General features: G+C 32.2%; 1 protein-coding gene across 1 annotated transcript; it reads left to right on the top strand.

Annotated features, from left to right (window-relative positions):
• Positions 1 to 9,649: 9,649 nt before the first annotated feature.
• Positions 9,650 to 11,517, top strand: LOC120275194 (60S acidic ribosomal protein P2-like). Its single transcript, XM_039281715.1, has 4 exons — positions 9,650 to 9,753; positions 10,498 to 10,586; positions 10,889 to 11,127; positions 11,224 to 11,517. The coding sequence occupies exons 2-4, from the start codon at positions 10,499 to 10,501 to the stop codon at positions 11,248 to 11,250; spliced, it is 354 nt and encodes a 117-aa protein (XP_039137649.1). The 5' UTR covers positions 9,650 to 9,753; position 10,498; the 3' UTR covers positions 11,251 to 11,517.
• Positions 11,518 to 16,038: the final 4,521 nt, after the last annotated feature.

The raw sequence follows: 16,038 nt of genomic DNA, 5'->3' as shown, positions 1-16,038 counted from the left end.
TGCAAGTAAGTGCTTTCCATCATTGAATTCATTGGTCTCTAGTTTGCTGAGAATTCATTGTTGATTGGTGCTTTGATTTGACTGCATGCACTCAAGCAACTCCCAAGGTAAAGGCATTGATCGTTTTATGATTAATTTTGTGTCTCTTTTTGAACTATTCTAATTAATTTCCAAATGCCTGAATTGTGTGCATGAATTCTATTCTATCATTTTAATTAATGGTTTGACGTGTTATGCACTAATGCTGTGATTTATGTGGTGTGTGTGTTTTTAATAGTTTTTGAAGGTTTGTGTTGTGGCAATGGTTTGAAGTGTTACACACTAATACTTTTTTTTAAGATAGTATATGATATTTGTATTAATGTATTTGTTTATATGTAGATAATATTGGAGATCAATGATGATGGCCATAAGGATTATATTTTCAAGTGTTTGGGGAAAAATGGCGGGACCATTGGTGTAACTTGTACAACTCTTTGAAATGTGACCTGATACTCCCCACAAAGCCAACATTGCAAAAAAACCTTTTGAAGTTCACTTGGAGCAATGGATTGCTTTTGTGGATTATGGGGCTCATCCTGACACAAAGGTAATATGCACAGAGTTACATGTTTGAAGCATTATTGTTTGTTAACAATTGTTTCCATTTTAATATTTCCCTTTTAACATGAAGGCAAAAGCTATTCAAAATACTACCAACTGAAACCATCTAACAATGCCTCACACGTTGGGCTCAAAATTGTTTGCTTGATTGTAGAATAAAATAGTTATTAGTTTGATATCATGCAAGTCTTAATTATGTCTATCATTTAAATACTATTATGCACATATTAAATTGATTTAATTTTGTAGGAATCTCAACATGGTCGGCCAGTCACAAGAGCTGAATTATTTCTAGCCGGTCATACCACATTAGATGGGTCCTTTGTGAATGATAAGGCAAGGCAGAATCATGTGAGTTGAATGTAAATTTATATGATATGTTTGATGTTTGTATAATAATAAGTGTTTATATAAAGTAATTCCATTGACTTTATTTTATAGGAAGATCTAGTTGTTTGATCTCAGTCTTCATTTAAAAATGAGGCGTATATTGGCATGTTTGGTAAATAACACCAGGATTATGTTCATGGCATGGGAGACTTGGAATTGTTCCCACTCAAGTGTATGGATTATCAAGCATCTCAAGTAGTAGGTTTTATTTGGCTAGGGGTACACAAGCTAAAGTTGATCTTCTTAGGTAAACTGTCCATCATTTACTGCAACGAATTGAAGTCAATGAACAACATATAGCAAATCTTACCTAACAATTAGCAAATCAAATTTCTTATTTTATACGTAATTAGGTTTTTGCTAAATTTTTATTTTAATATTATTGTTTCATATAATTGGGATCAATATGTTGTTGATTTTTGTGCTTCCAAGAATTAATTTTATTTCTGAATATTTGATATTGGTTTAATTTCACAATAGGGAAATTTACGCTCCCAGCTATTGGGAGGCCTTCATCACAAGCTTGGCGAATGATAAACATAACTCAGACGTGGCAGGATAACCACTTGGTAAAATTTTCTTAACCTCCATTTTTTATGTTTTTTGCACTTGAAAAAAAATGAAATGTATTTTTCATATATTATTTGTTTGATTCAGCCTGTTGTTTAAGGCTTGCTAACAAATTTGCATCTTTTCATTGTCACAGAGTATGTTGCTGATGGTGAGCTCTTTGAAAGGATAAGCAATGTTAAGTAAGAGATTCATTGAGGATGAGGTGACAGATATGACTATATTAGACTTATTTACTATTTTTGTTTATTTTAGTTGCTTTTCATATTATAATACTATATTTTTGGCTATTGTTATCTAATGGAAGGACAATTATTGAATCACTAAATTTTATTTTCTATGTTGAACTGCAGTGCTTATATGAATAAGGACAATGTGTTTACTTTTCTAACATATATAGAAATTACTTAGGACTTTAATGTGTATGGTTTTATGTGAATATATATGCAATAATTACTTTGGAAGATAGCATGAAGATAACATACATGATGATTGCTTTGTTTCAAAGTTTTTTATTTTTTAATAATGTTATGAGTGATTGTGTTTTTATATAACTCTTGTTATAATTCAAAGATTGATGCTATACTTTCATTAACTTAATCTTCAAGTTGAAACTAGGTTCATATTTGATGGGAAAAGCTAGCTACATAAATCATAAAAATATTCTAGCTAGGATATATATATCGTATGTTTTGATAATTAGTATAATATACCTAGGATAGGACTAGTAGTTTAATATACTTATAATTTATGTTATGTTTTGTTAAAAAAATAAAGTAGTTATCTATATAATTCTTTCTTATATATATATATATATATATATTTGAGGATGCATCCTCTGCCAACGTTCACAGATTCGTAATCTGTGAACGTTGATATGGGCCGTTGGATTTCAATCCAACGGCTGCACACCATTCTATGAACAGTAACACTGTGCACTATTTATAAGCACAGTAAAAAGTGGGATGCACAGTGTTTTAATCTGAACCATCCAATCAATCTCAGCACAGTAATTGAATCAATCACAGTCGTCCAATCTTATTAAAGTTACTGTACATCATCTGCGGACGTTCTACGAACGTCCGCAGATGATGTTTAGCCTATATATATATATATATATATATATATATTTGTGTGAAGAATAAGTATGTTGGGGAGATGGATCAAGATAAACAGACAGGTTGCACATGAATGGATTAAATTTGATGGATAAGACTATGGTGGTTAGATGAGCTTGTATTGTTTTTTGTATTTAGGATGTTGAAGGTTTGTATTTGAATTTTATTTTTGGTGATTAATTTGATTTTTTTTTTCTTGTGTGATTTTATATATGGATATATGAGAATCATTCTTTGCTCTAATCAATTAATGAGAAATCTATTGTTTACGCAAGCAAGAACCAAGGTAGTTAGACCCGGCCTAGGTATTGACTCGGCCAAGCCCAAGGGTCAGGGGTCAATGGGCTAGACCAGGTTGAACCGGGGTCAATAATAAAATATTAAAAAATATATTATAATAATTAATAATGATAAAAAATAATATAATCTATATTTTAATAACTAAAAACATAATTAGTTAAATATGACATTTAAAATTTTAATTTTATATACTTTCCTTGATTTTTAAAATATATAAAATATAATTAATATAATATTTAAAATTTTAGTTTTATATACTATCATTGATTTTTTAAAAATATAAATTTAAAATAAAAAGCACATGAACTCTCTCTCACCCCTTAGTCTTCTCTCAGAACTCACAAAAAGTAGGTGAACTCTCTCTCTCTCTCTCTCTCTCTCTCTCTCTCTCTCGTGCTTCTTCCTTACTTCCTCTCGCTGCCGCCGGTGGTTCTCTTTCACTTCTTCTCCCGTTCTTCTCCTTCACTCCTCTCATTTTCTTTTTTTCTTGAAAAAAATTATTTTTTTAACCCTTAAAATTCGGCTGGGTCAATCAGTTCCCTGGTAAACCGGCTGTGGCACCTGATTTTTGGCCAGGTTGTTTCAAAACAGAGTCAAAGGGTGTAGCCAAGGCGATCTCATGGATGATTCCCTGTTTTCCAGTCGAATCGGCCAGGTCGGCCCATGTTTGACTACATTGGCAAGAACAAGTACAAAGACCATGAATGCAACACTATTATTCTCAAGTGCAACTCATAACATAAATGTAAACAAAAAGCTAGACCTGTTAAGCTAATTGTTCAATTGAACTAATGTTCAATCTTTTATACATACGCTTTGATAAATTTTATTTATGAAGCATATTTTTATTTTCTTGATTTTAAATTAAATGGAGTGTAATGTAACTTTATAAAACTTCAACATGTATATTATTGTAAAAACACCGGGAAATGGAACATAACAATGGTATATTACATTCTTGGTAGTTCATAAATGCCACAAAATGTTCATTTCGAGGAGGTTTCAATTGCTGCAAAAAAGTCCAGTAAATGCAAAAACATTTCGCGGTGGTTCATAACTACCGTGAAATTCATAATTGGCAGAGGTTTTAACCGCCACCCAAATAGCCAAAAAAAACAACATGTGAAGTGGTGTCAGCGCAAGTAGCGGCAGTTATGATCACCGCCCAAACCACCATGAATGGCATCTTGCACTTATTGGTGATTGTTCCGACATTACTAAAAACCATCGTGAAATGAGTCCTGACGCCAGTATGCATGGTGGTTTTAAAACAACTACGTAAATGATTTAATCGGCCATTAAAACTGCTACGAAATGACTTAAAAACTGTCGTTAAATGCTTGTTTTCTTGTAGTGACAAGATCCATTTGCGAGGTTTCTAAAGAGCATGGAATTATGGCTCAATACAATATGCTTGGCTCAATGGATCAAAATGGTGTAGCTAAAAGGAGAAACCACACTTTAATGGACATGGTAAGGAGTATGCTTAGCAACTCGAAACTTCCATGATCTATGTGGATTGACGCTCTTAAAATAACAGCGTATATATTAAACCGTGTTTAGAGCAAGGCAGGTTCTAAGACTCCATTTGAGTTATTCAAAAGTTGGAAACCGAGTTTGCAACATACAAGCGTTTGGGGTTATCCAGCTGAAATAAGAGTTTATAATCTATATGAGAGAAAGTTGGACATAAGGACTGTTAGCAGTTATTTTATTGGTTATGACAAAAAGTGAAATGGTTTTAGGTTATATTATTCATCATAAGAATCATGGAATCAAGGAATGACAAATTTCTTCAAAATGACATAATTAGTTGGAGTGATCAATCTCTAGACTTAGGTCTTGAAGAAAATCATGAAGTAACTTTGGACACTATTCTAAGATTGACTATTTCACATGAAGACCATCAAGATTTGGGAAACATTGAATAAACAATTATTGAGGAACCATGTCCTGCTAATCTAGTTAATCAAACCACACAACATTATTCGGAAGTTATTGAGTAACAACTTCATCAAGAAGATAATGATGTGGCTTTGAAAAGATCAACTAGAATTAAGAAACCAACAATATCTAGTGATTATGTTTTGTCTTTACAAGAATCTGACTATGAATTTAGGATGTTGATGACCCTCAAACATTTTCATAATCATTGAATTGTAGTAATCCTAAGTTGTGGTATGATGCTATGAAGGATGAAATGGAATCCATGGCTCATAATGATGTTTAGGATATAGTCAAGTTGCCTGAAGGGCAAAGCCATTGGGTGTAAGTAGGTCTACAAAACCAAGAAAGACTCGTTAGGCAACATTGAGCATTATAAAGCTAGATTGGTTGCTAAAGGATTTACTCAAAAAGAGAGAATCGAAACTTTTTCTCCAGTTTAAAAAAGGGACTCATTTCGCATTATAATGGCGTTAGTTGCTCATTTTTACTTAGAATTACATCCGATGAATGTGAAAACAACCATCCTTAATGGAGATCGAGATGAAGAGGTGTATATGTAACAACCTGAAGGATTCTTCTCTAATGAAGGTAAAAACTTGGTTTGTAAACTTAAAAATCTATATACAGATTAAAACATGCCTCTCATCAGTGGTATTTGAAGTTCCATGATGTTATCTCCTCATTCAATTTTGTTGAGAACATTAAAGATCAATGCATATATTATAAGGATAGTGGGAGTAAATTTTGCTTTCTAGTTGTGTATGTTGATATAATTTTGCTTACAACCAATGATAAGGGTATGCTGCATGTGGTGAAGCAATTTCACTCTAAAAATTTTGACATGAAAATTTTGGGCGAGGTGACTTATAACATTGGCATTAAGATACATAGAGACAAATCTCGTGGTGCTTTGGGTTTGTCTTAGGAAGCCTATATTAATAAAGTTCTTGAGAGATTCTAGATGAAAAATTGTTCACCTAGTATTGCATCTATTGTGAAAAGTGATAAGTTTAACTTGGACCAATGCCCTAAAAATAACTTGGAAAAAGAAAAGATAGAAAACATCCCGTATGCTTCAGCCGTTGGAAGTCTTATATATGCTTAAGTTTGCACAAAACCAGACATTGTATATGCTGTAAGAATGTTAGGAAGATATCAAAGTATTCAAGGGTTTTACCATTGGAAAGCTGCAAAGGAAGTGATGAGGTAGCTTCATGGTATGAAAGACTACAAGCTTACATACAAAAAGATTAGATGCATAGAGGTCATCGGGTACTCGGATCCAGTGGTGCTATCACATGGAGAAGTGCAAAGCAGACTTTAGTTGCTATTTCCATTATGGAAGCCAAGTTCGTTTTGTGTTTTGAGGCTAGTTCCTAGGTTATTTGGTTAAAGAGTTTCATATAAAAGCTTAAAACCATTGATTCCATATCTAAGCCATTAAGAATATATTGTGATAATTCTGCTGCTATGTTTTTCTCTAAGAATAATAAGATTGGTAGTCAAAATAATAACATCGATGTCAAGTATTTGGTTGTAAAGGAATGCGTAATTGCCAGTGAAGAAACCATTCTACACATTAGCACATAGTTGATGATTCTATATCCTTTGATGAAAGACTAATCACCAAAATTGTTTAGAGATCATGTAGAGCACATGGGACTTGGTTCTTCTCTATGAATAATTAATATCACTTTAGTATTGAAACTCTTAAGTGTTTATTTATTTATTTTTGTCTTCTTTTTAAGCATATACATTAAGTTTGAGAAAAACAATTTTTCAGTTTATACACTATTAGTTTGTGTGTGTTGGACCTGAATAAGCATTTGGATCATTTATTATGATAAAATGCCATATATAGGTTTGTATTGAAGGGAGAGATTGCATCATAATACATGTAAGATAATTCTTGGTTTATAATGATGACTCACCACCATGATTCATATAATTTATTTCTTTGATGTAGGCATGTAGATATATGGATAATGTGAATAGATATGAATTTCTTTATGATAAAGTTGGAGCATGTAATACTTGACCTTCGAGTTAGACCTAACTTTGGGGGGAAATTAGGAATTTAGATTTTCGTTAAATTAGGATAGACTTAAATTCAAATTTTAGTACTTATCATACTTGAACATTTACATTTGTAGTGGATTATATCTAGATAAATGAATGTCAAATTAATTCAGTTATATTTGGATATTACTTAAATTCAAATATTAATCCTTGTCCTACCAGGACCTATACATTGGTGGTGGAAATCCTTAGAGAGAGAGTTTAGAATTTTGCTATTTATAAAACCCCAAATCTCTCAACCTAAGCCCTGTGTTCTGCAATTAATCATCTCTTGCTTTTCTAACTCCTCTTAGAGCAAACTTTGAGCAAGGATCACCTTCTTTTCTTTCTACTTAGATTGAAGATTCAAGGTAAGATTAATCGTCCTATCTTTTTTTATATATATGTATAATAATTTTTCTTGTTTTGCCATCATCATGCATCTTCCCACTTAACTTTATTGATTCCTTATTCTTTGATAGGAAATCTATGAAATAAAAAGATTTTTATTTTTTGATAGACCTAGGGGTTTGGAATTTAATATGAGAAATTTCTTATTGTTAAATCTTGTAATTTAGATCTAGCATTTGATAGATTTGTTGATTTTCCATTAATTCATTGTCTGATGAGCTTGTGAGAGTATGTACTGTAGCACTCGGGTCGTTACTGCACCTTGTTGTTATTGTAGATCATTTTCTATTGACTCAACATGGTTCAATTGCCAGTAATGATCCAATTTGCAGTACAACATGGGTGCTACAGTAATGGACTCTCACGAACTCATCAGACATTGAATTAATGGAAGGTTATCAAATCTATAAAATGCTAGATTTAAATTACAAGATTTATCGATAAGAAGTTTCTTATATTTGATTCCAAACCCCTAGGTCTATCAAAAAATAAAACTATTCTTATTTCAGAGATCTCCTATCAAAGCATAAGGAATCAATAATGTTAAGTGGGAAGATGCATGATGATGTCAAAACAGGAAAAATTATTACATATAAAAAAAAAATAGGACGATCAATCTTACCTCAAATCTTCAATCCAAGTAGAAAGAAAAGAAGGGGATCCTTGCTCAGAGTTTGCTCTAAGAGGAGTTATAAAAGAAAGAGATGATTAATTGTAAAACATAAGTCTTAGGTGGAGAGATTTGGGGTTTTATATATAGAAAAATTCCAAACTCTCTCTCTAAGGATTACTACCACTAATGTATAGGCCCTTATAGGACAAAGATTAATATTTGAATTTAAGTAATGTCCACATTTAATTGAATTAATTTGAAATTCATTTATCTAGAAATAGTCTACTACAAATGTAAAGTTCCTAGTAGTATAAGGACTAATATTTGAATTTAAGTTTATCCTAATTTAAGAAAAATCTAAAATTCCCAATTTGCCCTAGGGTTAGGTCTAACTCCAAGGTCAGGTATTAATCTAATGTGGGAGAATGTTAGTTTGAATTTTATTTGTCGTGATGATATTAATCTAATTTGAATTCAAACTTAATAAAGTGGTCTATGACTTTATCACATGAAATCCTATGTTAATTCTAATCGACTTTTGGATAATGATCTACTTAAATTTTTTAAATGGTGTTAATCCTTTTATGGAAAGAATTATATATATTATAACACCAAGAGTCCCCGATCTATCATTTTTTGCAAATACTTGTCTTCATTGATTGGGGAGGACAAGATAGATTGAAAGAGTTTATAGTTACTTCATGAGTAGATTTCAAGTCTCTCATTGTCTTCTACAACCTGCTATGGCAGAAAGTGAGTGATCATGCTTTCGCTAATAATAATACGACATATTAGATGTCATAATTAAAATCATAAACTCTAACATGGCGAACAAAACTAAGAGTAGATTCACATGTTTGGCACGAATTTGGAACGAAAAGCTGATAACCACACCAAATACTTTGTCACTATTCATCATAACAAATGTTGTACCAAAATAGCAGTATCAAATACTTTGCCAATTGCCATGTTAATCACCAGTGCAAAATGTCGTGCCATATTTACTTCGTTGTTTAGCACACGGTTACTTTCATTTCTTTATCAATAATTTTTTATCATAGTTTTTGTCACAGATGTGATTGTGAAATATTTTCCCTAATTTTGTCACAATTTTAGCACACTTTATTGTTTTCGTCCCAAATATAGTGATAAATTTGGTACAATTTGTTATTTTTATGCCTAGGTATGGTAATAAAGTTGGTAAGAATTTTATTTTTGTGTAAAATTTCAGTTTCTTGTAGTGTCTTTAATGCATGTTTTTCGAATGATTCAAATGGTTTGTTTGTTTTTGGGACTTATCTATTTTAATTTTTTGTGAATTTATTTATTTATTTTTTCTAAATCAAACGATTATTTTAATTGTTTTTGAATTTATATATTTTTCTGATTTTTTTTCATTCGAATATCTTTTTTTACTATTTTACTATTATTTTTAAACAATCTCATTCATCAGTTTGTCTTGAGATAAGAACTATCAACAAAGCGAATAGCGGATAAGCTTTTCAAATTGATGATATAAAGTCATCCGTTGGATCAACAAATCTGACTTCTTTAACCACTTGATGAAAAGCCAACGGTCTAGATATGGTCTCTCATTCGAACATCTCCACACCATCCAATCTCCAATCTATAAATACATCAAAAACGCTATTAAACCTAGCCCTTAGAAACCCTCGAAGCTCCAAAACTTCTCGCGTTCGCGGCGGCGGCGTTCTCCTTCCGATCTTCTCTCCATTCCTCCAAGTAATTTTCTTAATTGCTCCTTTATCTTTTTCTTGGATTGTTCATCATTATCTTGTTATCCATTTACATAGGTTTGAGTTTTCTTCTCCCCAAAATTTTCCGTATTATTGATTCCATGTGAATCTCCACTCTATTGCCATTTTACTCCATTTTTTCCTTAAATTTTGATGATTTCTAGTATATCTGCCTGATATTTTGATTTATTGGTAGTGTGGTTTGTTTTGTGATGAATGATTAACAGTTTAGGTTTGATGGTTTTGGGGTTTGAATTTTGAAGCATATGCATGAGTGGTATATACTTTGGTTAATGTTGCCTTTCTTCTTTTCGGATGTGTGAAAGGCTAAGTTGATCCCGAAAGTGATCTTTTTGTTGCTTAAATGCAGCAATTTCTTTTTTGTTATTGTTAATCAAGCAGACAATTTCAGTGAATTGTTGATCCATTTGACTTATTATTCTGGCCATCATTTTAAGCAGGGTTAAGACCTTGGTCATGGTTTGTTTTGGCCCTAGAGTTTAAGCAAATTGTTTATTTTCCCTTTGAACTATACAAATTTGTTCACTTTGGGCACTTGGTCATGAAAGTGCTATATGTTTGCCCATATCATTTGTCATGGGGCTAAAATGAACATTTTTTTTTAGTGCTAAAACAAAAAATGTTCTAAATTTTATTGGACGCTAAGTGCTTTATTTAATTCTAGAAATTGTGCTTTGATTGTTTATATTGAGCTTCCTCTTTTTTTCAGAATGAAGGTTCTTGCTGCTTATTTGCTTGCTGTCTACGGCGGTAACAGTAACCCATCCGCTGATGATCTGAAGGAAATTCTAGCATCAGGTTAGACATTTTTTTAAAAAAATTTCTGAAGCTAGTGACATACTACTAGCCCTAGATTGTACCAATGATGATGATCCTGAGTCCCTTGACTTCGATTTATAATTTGATTATTCGTTTAATGCCTTTTTCCTTAAACGTAATCAACTCAAAAGTGAGGATTTGTAGTGGAGTTTGATTAGTAGAAATTTGATCTCATGAATTCATGTTGAATAAATATTAACAATATTTTGATATGTAAAAAATCTTCTTTGCTTTGTTTTCTGTGCTGTAGCAATGTATTGATTTTGATTTGTTCTAAACAGTTGGAGCAGATGCTGAAGTTGACAGGATTAAACTCCTACTTTCTGAAGTGAAGGGCAAAGATATAACTGAACTTATTGCTATTGGGAGAGAGAAATTTGCTTCTGTGCCATCTGGTGGCGGTGGGGCAATTGCAATAGCTGCACCTGCTGGTGCGGGGGGTGGTGGTGGTGCTGCTGCCCCTGCTGCTGCCGAGCCCAAGAAGGAGGAGAAAGTAGAAGAGAAGGAGGAATCTGATGAGGTAAAGTTTGTGCCCTAGATTGCTAAATTCCTTGGTAGTAATGGTATTGGTACAACACTTCTGACAGCAATTTTGTGCTAATGTGTTGACTTGCAGGACATGGGCTTCAGCTTGTTTGATTAAGCATGCTAATGTTATGTTTTTGGAGGATCGGCGTTCTCAGAAGAGTAGAGAGTTCTATGTTTGCATTTATGTAGCAAATCTTTTAGATTAGAAGTTTAGTTTTGCTTCATTATTGGAACAATCAGACTTTTTGTTCTTGCAATGTGTGACAGAATTTTACCTTGCTATTTTTGATTGAGGATGCTATTTTGTGACAATTGGCTGTATTTTAAGGTTTCTTTCATTTCCTTAGCAAAAATGTTACCAAACTTTTTTTGCTTGCTTAAACCGGCAAAGTTTGTTCTGCAATTATCAATAATTTTCCAAGAAATTTGCATTAATGCTTGGTTGGATTTGCCAAACTAATATGTCATTTTGTAGTCTGTGGCTAGGGGACTCGCGGGCAATATGAATTAGAACAGTGTGCAAGAAATTTCATTGCAAATGAAATTCATGTGTTCACAGGGTTAGTGTAAACTCTTTGATGTTTATTGATGGCCCTTAAATTTTTGAAATATTCAACGTGGAATTTGTAATTTTTTCCCCTGCATTGGCTTGTGTCCAATCTAGATTCATTGATAGTTTCTGTTGAATAATTATATGACATGGGTTTTGTAAGTACATGCAATTAGGAGTTTCATTGAGAAAATTTCTGACTCGGTTTACAAATACCGATGGAGTTTCCATCTTAAAATCTTGGACAACCTGAAATTCTCAGTGATGAATCTGCCATAGTTCTGACATTATTGTGCATTTGTAAATGCATGCGAATACTCTTATTGAATGGCTGTCTTATTTGGTTGCTAGAGATTGTTATCATTTATTATTAATTTTTCTTCGACAAGGTTATATCCGCTTAGGGGGTGTTTGTTTGAGTGGATTTGAAAGTCAAAGGATTTGAAAATCTTTGGATTTGAGAAATCCTTTGTTTGTTTCAAAGGATTTGAATTTACTTTCAGATTTCGAATCCAAAAGTCATGGGATTTTAATCTCGAACTGACCGAATTCCAAAAATCCCATCCAACGAATCCCTCACACGCAAAGATATATTAATTATATTAATTACTTATAATATTTAAAAATTTGAATTCATATTTATTATATTAATTACTCATAATATTAATTACACTATAATTATATTTTATAAAATATTAAATATAATATAATTATAGTGTAATTAATATTAGTAATATAATATATAATTGATATATTATATTATATTATATTAACTATTTTTAATAAATTATTAATAAATTGTATTTATTATAACAAATTAAGTATATATTAATTATTTTAATTACTCATAATATTAATTACACTATAATTATATTTTTATAAAAATATGAAATATAATATAATTATGATGTAATTAATATTAGTAATATAATATATAATTGATATATTATATTATATTAATTAATTAATTTAATAAATTATTAATAAATTATATTTATTGTAATAAATTAAGTATATATTAATTATATTAATTACTCATGATATTAATTACATCGATTATATTTTTATAAAAATATTAAATATAAAAAAATAATTAATATATGATATTTTATTATAATAAATTAAATATATATTAATTATGTTAATTACTCATGATATTAATTACACTATAATTATATTTTATAAAAATATTAAATAAAATGTAATATAGTGTAATTAATATTAGTAATATAGTATATAATTGATTTATTATATTATATTACTTATTTTTAATAAATAATTAATATATTATATTTTATTATAATAAATTAAGTTTATATTAATTATATTAATTACTAATAATATTTTAAATTTAAATTCATATTTACTTAAAATTAAATGTATATTTTATAATGTATATATTAATTATTATATCAAATCAGCCTCATGTTTTCTAAATCCAAATTTACAAATCCCTTCAACCAAACACAATATTCTGTGATCCAGTATTACAAACACATCTAACCAAACACTGGATTTGACTTTCCTGAATTATCAAATCCAAGGATTTGTAAATACAAATCCACTGCATTTTCAACTACATTCAACCAAACGCCCCCTTAATTCATTTAAACGCCGCTTATTAATTCATTTAAAATATTGACTCCTGTTTAGCATAGCCCTAGTCATGCGTGGCAGTCATGACTAGACGGCCCACGGACTCCAATTAACCCACCACAAGGCACGGTCCAACCTATCTAGGCTTTTGTTGCGCCGAGCCTTTTTATTTAAAAATAAAATGATCTTAAAAAAAAAATCCAAAGTATTCCAAAATAAATTAATAAATAAATAAATTAGTGGATTTTGGAAGAAATAATCATCTGAAACTAAAATCACTAAATAATATAAATCCCAACTTTAAATCAGTAAAAAAATAAATCCTGCCGTCCATCCTTCCTTTTTATAACTTGAGTAGAAATTGTTCTTTAGTTAGAAGTTGTAGTTCTTTCTCAATAATGTGATTAAGCCTCTTGTGCTATTAATTAATGAGACATCTATCTCCCCTATGTGAGAAATCCATCTTAGTTTTTTAAATAATACGTGATGTACTCTTGAGGCGTACCTCAAGATGGAGTTTCAAAAAGAAACACTTCAAAATACATGCTTCAATCTTTAAAATTGAAGTTCAAGCCTCTATGCAATAAGGCGCACACGCTGAGGCCTTATCCCTCAGCACCTTCTAAGAGCATCTCTAATGGATAGAGAAATCATTGAGTGCTCTGCTCATTAAGGAGCGTTGGTGACCACTGAGCACTCAGTGCCCACCAACTATTTTATTAGTAGGTGATGAGTGTTTGTGTGTTAAGAATACGAAATATTCTTTTCTTCCGTTGAGTATTACTTTTATCAGGTTTTAGCGCTAATACATGTGTATTTGTGTTATTTTGGTGCATATAGGGTTGTGGAGCCAAATATGTAAGAAAGAAGCTAATCTAGATCGTGAATGCACTATTTGATGAAATCTTGGAAGGAACAAACGCGAAGACACAAGTTGGATTCAAAGATACATGAATGTGTGCCAACCTCCGTGTATTCAAGCAATCACATGGTTTGTAGGGCCACAAAGGCAGTCACATTTGCGTATTCCAACTCGTGCAATGATAGCAAGATCTTCACCAATGAGTTTATTTATTGAAGAAGCGATTAAACGTGTGCCCGTTTATGTTACCTCGATGAAAAACGCGGACTCGGGAGCATTTTGGTGGGGGTACTGTAGCAGGTTACTGTAGCAATACAACGCAACGATACATTGTATCAGTTACTGTTCACAGATCGCAGAAAATCAGGATTCCAGAGAATCCAGAAATTCTACACGGACGTGTGGAACATCCACAGGGCCGTGTGGATTCCTGATTCCAGCCTATTTAAAGTCGCGATTCAGCCTGATTTGAGAGGCCTTTTTCCCATCTTTTCTCTAACTCTTGAGAGGCTTGCGGCTAGGGTTTAGAGAGGTATTGGTAAGGCTTTTGGAGTGGTTCTACGACTTCGACAACGTGTTTCTCTTGGAAGATAGTTATTGGGGGAGCTTTCGTCGGCACCGATCCGGTGAGATGTGCCCTAGGCTTGACAAGGGGACCTTTGGAGAAGACGAGGCTACTCCACAAGACCATTGACGTGAATACCGAGGGGTTTTACTATGGATTGCTTGTTTTTACTTTCGATTCTATCATTGATTGTATCTTGCTCCATGGAGAGCATACCCCTAGTGGATACTTGGATTTGTGAACCCTAGGATGTATTTGTTTCATTGACCTTTTATTATGCTTTCCTTAATTGATGTCTTTAATTGAGTTCCAATCTTGAATGTTTGTTGAATGATTTCTCCCTTAGAGTGACACTAGGGTTGAGAGTCCATCTTGGTAGCCTTTGTGGATGAGTGACACACCATGAGGGCCGAGAGGGTGAGTCGAGAGGTAGCGGAACATCCCCTTTCCCTTCCAATGTGATTTATCCTACCTCCATTTCCTAGAGTTCTTTGCGGTCATAATAGAGTGAAGTGCTAAAGGATGAACTCAGTTGGGACTTAGTTGCGTGAGCGATAGAGTGAAGCGTTGAAGTGAACTTTAGTATCTCGGGCTTAATTGTGACTAGGGGCCTTTCGCCTGGACTAAAGGGTTAGGTCTACATATAGGAATATGGTTTATCATTTGGAATCCCTAGAGCTTCTTGCGACTTAGCACAATGTAAGGTGTTGAGACTGATCGATTTTTCCGCAGAGGCATAGTGTAGAGTTAGTCACGGTTGACCTTAGGTTTGGAACCGTGTATCTTAGGATATCCACGGCTCATTGAACATTAGTTAGGAAACATAATAGTTGGTTTTGCACTTGAAGCGATAATCCTAGGCGGAACAATATCCGAGTACCCCACTTCTTATCGATTGCCTTTTCCTCTTACTTATTTGTGCCTCTCTTTCTTATTTCTTTTATTTTGTCTACATTATATCTTATCAACACAATCATTGTTTCATCTTCGCTCGGCTAAGTAGCAATCTTGGTGTTTCTATTCCTTATTCCCTGTGGATGTGATACCCCACTCATCTGAGATTTATTACTTCGACAAACCCGTGCATTTGCGGGTCACACGCAAGGGGTGTGTCAGTAGGTCTCATCTTCACTTTAAATTTTATAAATTCAAGTGTAAAGAGACTCACCTTTTAATTAATTTTTTTTTAAAAAATTAAAGGTTTTAACCGTTGCATCATCCAACAGTTAGAATTTATTTTTATTTTTAATTTTTTTATCTCTATAAATACACCCATATTTGCAAACAAAAATTACATTCATTTTCCACTTCATAATTTTTTTTAATTTTT

The sequence above is a fragment of the Dioscorea cayenensis genome, chromosome 14 (genome assembly GCF_009730915.1).
Source record: "Dioscorea cayenensis subsp. rotundata cultivar TDr96_F1 chromosome 14, TDr96_F1_v2_PseudoChromosome.rev07_lg8_w22 25.fasta, whole genome shotgun sequence".
Taxonomy (NCBI): domain Eukaryota; kingdom Viridiplantae; phylum Streptophyta; class Magnoliopsida; order Dioscoreales; family Dioscoreaceae; genus Dioscorea; species Dioscorea cayenensis.
The sequence above is the reverse complement of the archived record's forward strand: the minus strand, read 5'-3'. Positions and strand labels throughout refer to the sequence as shown.

What these genes read in the sequence shown, in the direction of transcription:
- LOC120275194 (XM_039281715.1), top strand. Translation starts at nt 10,499, where the DNA reads ATGAAGGTTCTTGCTGCTTATTTGCTTGCTGTCTACGGCGGTAACAGT. An exon ending in GAAGGAAATTCTAGCATCAG is followed by an intron (nt 10,587 to 10,888) that starts GTTAGACATTTT and finishes TGTTCTAAACAG; the next exon opens with TTGGAGCAGATGCTGAAGTT. An exon ending in AGAAGGAGGAATCTGATGAG is followed by an intron (nt 11,128 to 11,223) that starts GTAAAGTTTGTG and finishes GTTGACTTGCAG; the next exon opens with GACATGGGCTTCAGCTTGTT.